A 12,253-nucleotide genomic window follows, 5' to 3' on the forward strand; every position below is an offset into this window, starting at 1 on the left:
AGAACAAAAAACAAAACCATCAATCCCCAGACAGAGCAGTCACTCTTTCAGCACATAATTAGTTAGTACGAACGAGGGGCTGCCATAGATTACACCACACAAGTACTCTTTCGCTCTACATTTCTGGAGTGCATCTCTCTGTGGTGTGTTGCACTTTCCAAACGGAAAGAAAACCCGGGGAAAAGTGTTCTTTTATTTCTCTTGTTTCACAGCATGTGCGTCTGGATTGCGTTTTTTCTTTATTACTTTTTGGAGAAGTTTGTGTAAATTGTTTATTTTTGGCCCTTAGTACAAGTGCGGCTTGCGGTTTCGAAATAAGGTTAATTCGGTTGTTTTTTTCAAGTGTGTGAAAATTTTGTGTGGTTATGCGGTTCTGGGGTGTACTGTGTGAGCTCAGTACCGTTCTAGTGCTGGAAGTAGTTGCGGCGGATTTGATGTGATTATAGTGCGCTCGAGTTTAATCTGGTGAAAATAGTGTACCGGGCTTGAAACGGTAAGTTCAGTGCGGTCGACATGGGTGAACAAATTTAGGACGTTTTTGTTCTAAAGTGTTGAACGGCAAAACGAATCGTGCTGTGAAGATTTATGTATTTGTTTGGTGATAAGGATGCCAGTTGTCGACGGTTCTTAGTTTGAACTCAGCTAGTTTGGTACATCTAGAAATTAAGATTGAAGAAAATCAAAAACAATTTTTCAATATGATTATGTTAGAAATGATAATTTCAAAAATAATAACAATCTTTTGTTTGCATATATTTAATGGAATGTAACAGAAAAAATCAGTGATTTTTAATAACAAAATAATGGCTTCATCAACCCGGAATCAGAAGTACAGCATGTTGTTGTTTTTAAATAAATTGTAGTGAGCAATTCTCTACAAAATCGATCTTTTTTCTTAAATTTTAAGTGCCGATCTTTTCGAAAAAAATAACTTCAAGATTTTTAACCCAAGACTAACATTTCAAAAGGGTCAAACATTCAATATTACGCCCTTTTAAAATGTTTGTCTTGGTTTAAAAATTTTGAAAATATTTTTTTCGAAAAGATCGGAAAATTTCACGAATGTTTCAAATTTTATCATTGAAAACCGGACCATTAGTTTCTGAGATATCGACATTAGAAAATGGTGTGTTGTTTGGGTGAGACTTAGAAAACAACAATTTTCCTGTTTTTAAAACCTTTGCATGGCAATATCTCAGCAACTAAGGGTCGTATCAACAAAATTCAAAAAAGCAAAATATGGAGAATTTTCTCAGCTACTCTAAAATATTTTTCTTCAAAAGTGGGCAAACATGTGCACTAATTAAAAAAAATGAAAAACTGCGAAAGATTTCAAAAAAGTCACCTAAAAATGGATTTAACTTAAAAACGGTGCAGTTTATCAAAATTTTACTAGAGTACTTTTTGGTTGCAAATTTGATTTTACATCAAAAAATGAAGTTAAAATTTTTTTGCGACCAATTTCCGATTTTTTGAAAAAATCAGTGTTGATTCTAAAATTCATAACTCGGTCAAAGATTTTTTGCACAACCTGGAAATTTCTGAAATGTTGGCATTTGAAGTCCTCTAAAACATATCAAAAAATAAAAAAAAATAAAAAAAAGCGTTTTTTTTTTTGCAAATCAAGTTTTAGTGACAAAAAGTTAAATAAAAAATCACCAATTTTTTCCGTGTATCATTTTTCCAGTGTAGTCTGAATCCGTACCTACAACTTTCCCGAAGACACCAAATCGATCAAAACATTCCTTCAAAAGATACAGATTTTTGATTTTTTATACATTATTTTGCTGCCAAATTTGTATGGAAAATTATATGGACAAACTAATGATGCAAAATGGCTTCTTTGGGCATACCGAAGGCACCAAAAAAGTTTCAGCCGGATTAAAAAATACAAAAAAAAATCGAATGACCGAAATCTGAGAGAACTGCTCAGTGATAACAGTTCCAACAGGAAATGCTCCAAATATTTTAAACTTTTGGTATCAGAAACTTTTGCATATATGTATTTCTTAATCTATACAAACAGACATATTTTCAATAATTTGCAGTTAGAATATCAAGTAGTAAATACGAGTATTCTTCCTTATTTGCTCAATTAAATGCAATCTTCAACATTCAACAGTACTGTAATTCTGAGCATGAGCATGAGCATGAGAGACCACCCATGGTTGTCCTTCTCCGTTGCTGAACAGGACCATAATATCCCATCAGCACAACCGGTCACACGCTTCAACGATCAAATGATGTTTCCCTTATCAACAGCATGCATAAATGCGCTGAAAAGATAAAACATCACGATCATCAAAACTAGAGCCGGTGCGAATAGGAAACAGTCGTTGGCCACCAACGGCGCCCGCCATGTCAGTTTGTAGATCTCGAGGGAATGGGACGGGAATGTTAGTTAGCACAGGCTGCTACCAAGGGTGGGTTCTATACGATATCCACACCCCCGCGTGTGCCGGAAAACTACTTCTACTTGGGATTTTGTTAGTGGGTAAGGTAATGGCCAGGATTCAACATAGAGGATGATGATGCGACCCAATAATCAATAAATGTTGTTTAATGGTGTGATGTATTATGCATTCTCAAGGCAAACAGTCGGAGTATGCGGATGAGACTATTCCCGGTTATTTGGTGTTGAGTTTAGCATAAATGATTTAATCTTAGACAGTCGGCTGTGGAAAGATAAAACCAACTAAAATGCGAAAACGCGAAACCGCCCGGATTGAAATACACGCACAATCGGGGGGACAACAAAGACGGAAACGGCAACGAAAATCCTGCGCGAGGACCGCGACGCACACCGTTCAAATTCTCCAACGCAACTGTCAAACATCCCGAAACCGCCCGGATCGAAATACACACACAATCGGGGGGACAACAAAGACGGAAACGGCAACGAAAATCCTGCGCGAGGACCGCGACGCGCACCGTTCAAATTCTCCAACGCAACTGTCAAACATCCCGAAACCGCCCGGATCGAAATACACACACAATCGGGGGGACAACAAAGACGGAAACGGCAACAAAAATCCTGCGCGAGGACCGCGACGCACACCGTTCAAATTCTCCAACGCAACTGTCAAACATCCCGAAACCGCCCGGATCGAAATACACACACAATCGGGGGGACAACAAAGACGAAAACGGCAACGAAAATCCTGCGCGAGGACCGCGACGCGCACCGTTCAAATTCTCCAACGCAACTGTCAAACATCCCGAAACCGCCCGGATCGAAATACACACACAATCGGGGGGACAACAAAGACGGAAACGGCAACGAAAATCCTGCGCGAGGACCGCGACGCTCACCGTTCAAATTCCCATTCAACAGTACTGTAATTCTGTACGTTTTCACAAATCTTTTTTTTATTTTTGTTTATTTGAATGAAACTTTGTTCCCAACTTTTTTATATACCAAACCGTAATTGGATTTTATTAGTATTTTTTTATTTGGCTCAAACTTTGTGAGGGCCTTCCCTATCACCAAAAAAGCCATTTTGTGTCATTAGTTCACCCATACAAGTCTCCATACAATTTTGGCAGCTGTTCTTACGAAAACAGCACATGAATATTCGAAAATCTGTAACTTTTCAATGAATTTTGTGATCAACATGGTGTCTTCGGCAAGGTTGGAATTGATAAGGACTATTAAAAAAATAGGGACATGGAAAAAAAATTGTGATTCACTTTCTCATAAAAAATGAGGTCAAAAAAATATGGATTTCGCTAGGTTTTTTGCCACCCTTCTCCTAGATTTGAAGCAAACAATTTCTATGCTACCAAATCAGTATCCGAAACGTTCATAGTTGTAAGGAAAATCCAAATCTCAAAGCACAAGCACAAAAGAAACAAAATTGTTACATGCTAGTTCCAAAAATAAAAATTGAATTGAATAAAAAATGAAACATGAGTTAATATTTTTTTTTTGGAAACTGTGACAATTACAAAGATTCCATTTTACACATTGAAAATCGAACGAATTGTTTCTGAGATATAGCGAGTTGTTAAATAAGAACTTATTAGGTGGCTCGATCAACAATAGCCAAGTTTGATATTTGCAGAAACTTGCTCGGGTCTTCAAAAATATTTTTTGCAAAGGTTTTTTTCTTCTAGAAAGTATTTTAAAATTGCGAATTACTGAACTTTATGATTTCTTAACATAATTATAACTTTAAACCGCACCGGCTTTATCAAAAAAACGCGTTGAGATTATGCATCTAATTATGATTTTGGGTATTTCTCCGCCAACTCACACAGCAGTTGCCCAGACCCCTCTTTGATTTGCGTGAAAGTTTGTCCTAAGGGGTAACTTTTGTCCCTGATCACGAATCCGAGGTCCGTTTTTTGATATCTCGTGACGGAGGAGCGGTACGACCCCTTCCATTTTTGAACATGCGAAAAAAGAGATGTTTTTCAATAATTCGCAGCCTGAAACGGTGATGAGATAGAAATTTGGTGTCAAAGGGACTTTTATGTAAAATAAAACGCCCGATTTAATGGCGTACTCAGAATTCCGAAAAAAAAACGTATTTTTCATCGAAAAAACCACTAAAAAAGTTTTAAAAATTCTCCCATTTTCCGTAACTTGACTGTAAAAATTTTTGGAACATGTCATTTTATGGGAAATTTAATGTACTTTTCAATTCTACATTGATCCAGAAGGGTCATTTTTTCATTTAGAACAAAATTTTTGATTTTAAAATTTCAAGTCTTTTCTAACTTTGCAGGGTTGTTTTTTAGAGTGTAACAATGTTGTACAAAGTTGTAGAGCAGACAATTACATAAATTTTAATATATAGACATAAGGAGTTTAATAATAAACATCACGATTTATTGCGATTTTACGAAAAAAAAAGTTTTAAATAAGTTGGTCATCGTTGATCATGGCCGTTCATGGTCACCCGCGACAGACGCGGACGACGAAACAAGGAGAATCACAAAAAGTTACTTTTTCAAAACTTTTTTTCGTAAAATCACGATAACTCGTGATGTTTATAAGCAAACCCCTTATGTCTATATATTAAAATTTTTGTCATTGTCTGCTCTATAACTTTGAAGAACATTGTTACACTCTAAAAAATAACCCTGCAAAGTTAGAAAAAACACGAAATTTGAAAATCAAAAATTTTGTTCTAAATGAAAAAATGACCCTTCTAGATCTAGATTCGAAAAGTACATTAAATTTCCCATAAAATCACATGTTCCAAAAATTTTAACAGTGAAGTAACGGAAAATGTGACAATTTTTAAAACTTTTTTAGTGATTTTTTCGATGAAAAATACGTTTTTTTCGGAATTCTGAGTACGCCATTAAATCGGGCGTCTAATTTTACATAAAAGTCCCTTTGACACCAAATTTCTATCTCATCACCGTTTCAGGCTGCAAATTATTGAAAACACCTCTTTTTTTGCATGTTCATAAATGGAAGGGGTCGTACCGTTCCTCCGTCACGAGATATCAGGGACAAAAGTTACCCCATAGGACAAAGTTTCACGCAAATTGAAGAGGGGTCCGGGCAACTTTTCCCGATTTCGTGTGAGTTGGTAGAGAATTACCCTTTTAGAAAATCTGTTTGACAATATATTCGGCTTTACCAATAATCACATTTTTTCAAAAAAAAAACATAACTTCGGTACCAGATTTTTCACCGTCCTAAACTTTGCCTTTTTTAGTTTTTTTTTAAATATGTCAAAAGATTTGAAAAATTAATAAATACATATTTTGGGAATTTAACGGTTTGTGATAAAAAGTCAAATTACAAAAATCAGGAATATTTCTTCTGAAAATTCGAATAACGAAAAAAAATGTATTTCACTGTCCTGTTTTTGATGTCGTGCTTAGATATGATTTCCTAAACTATTCTTAAGTGATTTAGAATTTTTAAATGCAAGATGGTGGCCAAAATGGCGGGAATGAAGTATTGAAAAAAAATCATTGTTTTAATTCAATAGAATAGTTATCTATTCAAATTTGACTAAATTTGGGTCGCAGAACTCGGTTTTGATGTTAAAAATAAGAAAATGAAAAAAAGCTGAAATTTTTTTTTTGTTCGTGATTCGATTATTCGAAGTCTCTTACAAACCTTTGAATAATCAAGGCTTCGGATAATCGAGTCTGGACTGTTGATAATCGAGTCACTGTTGAAAATGGACGGGTAATTAATCAATTTGGTATTTTTTACTGACTTATAAAAAATTAATTCAAACATTTCATATATATTCAAATCATATTTATTTTTAACTTCCGTGACCAAGGACTCGTGACTCAACTGCCCCTGCAGAAGCACGGTAGCACGGCTTGCAAAAAGGCCCTTTGATAAAAAAAAATATTTCTGCCTATTTGTAATCAACTTGCACTCACAGTCTGGTTAACGCGCAAACCACAACTCAATATCACACAGCTGATGTGAAACGTAATTAAACACTGCAACAAACACGAGGATGACGGTGACGTTTACCGAACGGAATCGACCCACGATCACAAAATTCCAACTGACTGACTTTTTTCCCGCCGTCGGAAACGCGCATGAGGTTCTCTGCGCAGATCTTCACCCCTTATCACACATCCTGTCGGTTGAAGCAACTCCATCACGGTGATTTCTTCTGCCGCACTTTTCAGACAAATAAACAGTCGTGCTATGCGTTACCCTAGAATCGACTGTAGTCAAACCACGGCCACGTGACTGGAATGAGTTAAGGTGAAGCGCAGCGAGCGAAGAAGACTCGCCGCCTCGCCGTCTTTCGCGCCTTTTTCGGGCTGGCGTCATCTACTTCACCAGCCGAAAACGAATTATTGTATGAAGAAATTAGAATGCGATTTCCTTCCGAGGATGCATAGCATTAATTGGTAGGGGTGGTCAGTTTAAGAATTACAACAGGATGGCGATAATGACACAATTTAACAGTGTTCCCACTAGCCTAAGCCATCGGCTAGGCTAGGTTCATTTTTCTGGTTCAGGTTCACTCCACACGTCGGCAAGCATCGTCGGCTCAGGCTCAACGAGCGCCGTGAGCCATGGTTCATTTGGTTCAAACCAGGCGAGGCTAGCCAAAATGAACCATTGGCTTGAACCAGGCTTGAACCTGACCAAAGGATGTTAGGCTAAACGGCGAGCTCTGTTACACCATGATACTGTTCAACCCTAAATCTACTACTGCGTAACACTGTTACATCGTAACAGTGTTACACCGTAACAGTAATACACCATAACAGTGTTACACTGTAACAGTGTTACACCGTAACAGTGTTACACCGTAACAGTGTTACACCGTAACAGTGTTACACCGTAACATTGATACACCGGTTGTGTAGTGTTGCAACGAATGTTGTGGTGTAACAATATTACGGTGTAACGAATGTTACGGTTTAATAAATGTTCCGGTGTAACAAATATGTCGTTGTAACAATGTTACGGTGTAACAATGTTACGGTGTAATAATGTTACATCATTAACATTGTTACATCATTATATTTGTTACACGGTAGCATTGTTGCACCGTAACACTTATGCATAGTCATTGTTTTCATTAGCCGGGTTAGCCTGGCTTAAGCCATGGTTCATGGTTCACTGAACCAGGATTGAACCACAAAAGGCGGCTTAAGCCGAACCAATTTAATTGGTGAACCTAGCCTAACCGGTTCATTTGGGAACTCTGCAATTTAAACATAAAAATTTAAGTTTCTTTCACAAAAAATGTGCAGCGTATTATGTTGAACATGACCAACATGACAAAGAACTTTGAATTAAGCCGAACAAAGCATAAGCATCCCTAACCTAAAACCCATTGTTTCAACACCGATTAAATATACGCCGGTTCCGTTCCGTTCGATTCCGACGGGTTAACACGCACACGGTCAACCCGTTTCCCATATATACTCCGTACACTATTTTTAATAATGGTTATGACTTCAATTTTTTGTATTGTTATTTTCAGATTACGGCGACCCCACACCAGAGTCCAGAGAGAGAGTGACGTGTAACGCATGAGTTGTGCATATTGATAACTCGGCCTCTGAAAGTCGAGGGAAAAAGTTCTGTACATACAACATAATCAACACACCCGCGGTGAAGGAGTCACACTTCGTATGGGTGGCCGCTAACGGACGGACGAAGCTCCTCAGCAGAGTGCTTGATCGCATCCAGAATATCAATCAACCACCACCGCCAGGAACGGAAGAGGCTTGGTAACGCTTGATTGCCGGATCCAAGACCGGGCGCGCGTAACCTGACGCGGGAATCGAAGTCTTCGATCAGTAAGAACTCAAGTGACGACCGTGGCGGACGCGTATAACTAAGTGTTCTTGAAGAGTTAGTTTTACTGCAAAGAAAGTGTGAAGTGAGCAAAAGTGTTGTCCTGTGAAAGATCGAAGCAACTATGCTCTACTTGAAGATCATCGCCGTGGGACTGTGCTCCGTGCTCGTCTGGGATGCGGTGGAAGCAGCGGAAACAGTGTGCTCCACGACGACTATGTAAATATTTTGGTTCTAGATTTTCATAAATAGCTTTTTTTTTATGTATAATTGATTTCATGAAACATTATGCAATTATTAATTATGTCTAAATAAGTAACTGTAAAACATTGGGTTCTCTGTACAAACTGTACAAAGTCTATTCATAAAAAAGTACTAAAAAATCTGTATCTTTAAAAGTGATACCCCGATCAATTTGGTTAAGGCGATTGTCCACACCCAAAATTCAGAGTCGAGATAATCGTTCTCTCAAAATTTATTGAGGGCTCAGTGCCAAAATCGATAGAATAATGGTACCAACTCACACCATCATAACAAATGAGTTCATTCGTTAGTTGAATCAATAAATCTCCAACAAGTGTCATACATCGACTTCTGACTTCTCCTTGGTCACCAAGCTGTGGTGGTCGAGGCAGCTAAGTCATTGGATTGGTTTGTCAAAGGTCTCTGGTTTGATTCCCGTTGTCGACACTTTTGGTTTTTTGTTTGATGGATGAACTTTTTTTGCAAATGAACCTCGAGAGAATAGTTCTATCGCCCATCTCGAGCTGTGTTCTCTGCGTCCGTGAATGGTACCACTATTCTCTCGACTCGAGACCATCATTCTCTCGGACTAGCGCTGCCAGTTTTAAGCACGATCCATACAAAAAAGTTTTTTTTTGTATGGACAATTGTCCCCGAGGGGGGGGGGTTTCAGATTCCCAAAAAAGTGTCCACGTGGTTTATGGATGGTCCCTATCTTTAAAACTATTCAACAGAATTCCAATGCTTAACAACTTAAGAGAAATTTTGTGATATATCATCGATAAAAAAATTAGCGCCACGAATTTAAAATTTTTGACATTTGGGGAGCAGTTTGTATTTATTATTAGACTTTCCAGGAGGCTTCTCAATGACCAAAAAGGGGGGAACCAGCCCCTGAATGCCCGCCAAAAAGTCATTTTTATTACATCCTTTTACATACATTTAAGTGAGATCCGGATATATGTAAAAACACATTTTTATACATAACATTTGAACTACTTATCGAGACTTCAAACACTTCAATAGCGACGCATTTGACCCTAAACCGAGTCTGATGCGACCGGTTTGACCTGAATCGGTTCAGCCAGTGCTGAGAAAACTGAGTAGGAATTTTGGTCACACACATACACACAGACATTTGTTCATTTTTCGATTCTTAGTCGATAGGTATACATGAAGTAGGGTCTATGACATTTCTGAAAGATGTTCATTTTCCGAACAGAATTATAGCCTTACCTCAGGTGAGGAAGGCAAAATGGTTGCATTGTTGAAAAATATTTTTTTTTTTTAATCGCTAAGAGTAGAAGTTCCTAAATCCGTAAATTTAAGATTTTCGAAATTTTTTGGGTACCAAAAAAGGCATCTATTAAGCGAATGAAAAGTATGGACAACAATTATTCCGCCGAATTATGATTATTTTAAGAAATATTGATTTTGCAATTGAAAAGTTTTTTGTAGAAATTTTAATAAAGTGGTTCGTTTTTGAAATACCGCCACATAATGTTTTATTTTAAAAAAAAAAACAGATTTTTAAATGTTGTGTGCTAAGTGTCCATTTCCTATAAAATCGTCTAAGAAATATAAAAAATTTCAACTTTTTGTTTCTGAGATACAGCCACTTAAAAAAATATAAGTTTTCTAAGTGCAACCCAAATAGCACTCAATTTTCAATTGCCGACATCTCAGAAATTAATGGTTAGATTTTAAATGTTAAAAAATGAATCATTCGTGAAATTTTATGATCTTTTCGACTTTTTTTAGTTTCAAAATCAAGACTGACATTTAAAAAGAGAGTAATATTGAATGTTCAAATAAAAAATATAAAAATTAAAATGACTTAAAATCCGCCGAGTTCATGGAAATTGCGCAGGAGTCTTATTCTCAGCATTTTGTCTTTTGAAAATTAGTTACAACAATTTATCAGCAACTACAAACCCTCTACTGCCCAATTTTTTTCGAAAATTTTTATTTTTCCCGTATTCAGGAGGTCATTTTGAGCAACTTTTGTTCTACGAAAAACTTTACTTCTCTTGTTTTAGGTTCTTCTTGTTTCATTTTTAGTATTTTAATTTGCAATTATCTTGTTTAATTAATGTTTGTTTTTAGTAGTATTTGGCCTATTCTACCGCTTCATATAATTACATTTTACTTATCTATTTTTTCATGTTGTTACAGTTACTTTTTTAATTTTTGGCTAGTTTTTCACATTTTTTGCTATAAAATGGCACCATTATCATTTAAATTGTTTAAAAATTCGTAGAGGCATAGACTGGGACACTACAAAAAATACTGCATACTTCTTTTTACTTAAAATATAGGAAATGTTTATGAAAAACACAGCCAAAGTTGACCTATAAAAATTGCATGACATTTTTAAAACATTGGCAAAGTCACATAAAACAAGTTAAACTTTCAACCCTAATATTTTCTAAAATTGCAAAAGTTCTTCATCCCAATGCTTTTTTAAAGATCAAAAATTGATTGAAAAGGTGGTGGCAATTTTTTCAAAATAAAAGCATAAAACGCCGTAAAAAAATTTCAGTTTTTTAAGAAAGAAAATTATTTTTAGAAAAAAAACGTTACTTAATCCACCTTTAGGTGGTTGGTGCCTTCCCCACATTTAAAGGGTAATGCTATCCAACATAGATACAAAAGGGCGGACCTTTCAGTGTTCTATCAACTTGATTTATTATTCATACCATCAGATTGGGTAGTCAGATCTTTATCATTCAGGGCACTAATGTGCTTATAACTTTTGATAGGGTTGTCAGATCTTCAGTCTTTTGACCTCGTTGCAAAGGTCTTTTGATCACCTATCCAACGACAGGTCGCATGATAGATCCGGATAACGTTTTCATCAAAATAACTGAGATCCGGCTTTTAAAAAGAGCATAAATATCGCTTAAGTGCGATCTGCAATCTATTGAACTCATTGGAAAGGTCTTTCGATAACCTATCCAACGACAAGTCGCATGATAGATCCGGACAACGTTTTGACCGAAATATATGAGATCCGGCTTCTAAAAAGTTCATAAATAACACTTAAGTGCTTATAACTTTTGATAGGGTCGACAGATCTTCAATCTTTTGAACTTGTTGGAAAGGTCTTTTCAATACCTTTCTAAAAATGTATAATATGACAGGGTTTCTTACAAAAACCACCCTTTTTACAATCTTCCGGACTTTTGATAAAATTGTTTTTTTAGCATAACTTTTGAAGTAATTAACTAAATTTTATAATTTTCAATAGCGACTTATGGGACCCCAAGACGGATTGAATGAGACCAAAACGGTCCAAATCGGTTCAGCCAGTGGCGAGATAATCCAGTGCAAATTTTTTTGAGCAACATCCCACCACACACACAGACATTTGCTCAGAATTTGATTCTGAGTCGATATGTATACATGAAGATGGGTCTAGGAGGTCAAGAACCGGCTCCGTGGCTTAACGGTTGCGGCTTCTGCCTCGAAAGCAGAAGGTTCAGGGATCAAATCCCGGTCGGTTCCCTTGAAATTTGGAATCAGGAATTGAACATTGAATATGAACAAAAAACCTTTAAGAATCAGGTGGGATTCGAACTCACACTTTTGGATTGATGCACCCAAAACTGGCAGCGCTAGTCCGATAGAATGATGGTCTCGAGTCGAGAGAATAGTGGTACCATTCACGGACGCAGAGAACACAGCTCGAGATGGGCGATAGAACTATTCTCTCGAGGTTCATTTGCAAAAAAAGTTCATCCGTCAAACAAAAAA

General features: G+C 36.8%; 1 protein-coding gene across 2 annotated transcripts in view; it reads left to right on the forward strand.

The window, feature by feature from the left end:
- Positions 1 to 12,253, forward strand: part of LOC120415511 (fibrillin-1-like) — a 16,881-nt gene continuing 4,628 nt past the window's right edge. The window contains exons 1-2 of one of the 2 annotated variants that reach the window (XM_039577066.2): positions 1 to 493; positions 7,938 to 8,473. In XM_039577066.2, the coding sequence (XP_039433000.1) occupies positions 8,379 to 8,473 (95 nt within the window). In that variant the 5' untranslated portion in view covers positions 1 to 493; positions 7,938 to 8,378. The remainder of the gene's footprint in view (positions 494 to 7,937; positions 8,474 to 12,253) is intronic. The other variant, XM_039577067.2, reaches the window with a different exon arrangement.

The sequence above is a fragment of the Culex pipiens genome, chromosome 2 (genome assembly GCF_016801865.2).
Source record: "Culex pipiens pallens isolate TS chromosome 2, TS_CPP_V2, whole genome shotgun sequence".
Lineage (NCBI taxonomy): Eukaryota > Metazoa > Arthropoda > Insecta > Diptera > Culicidae > Culex > Culex pipiens.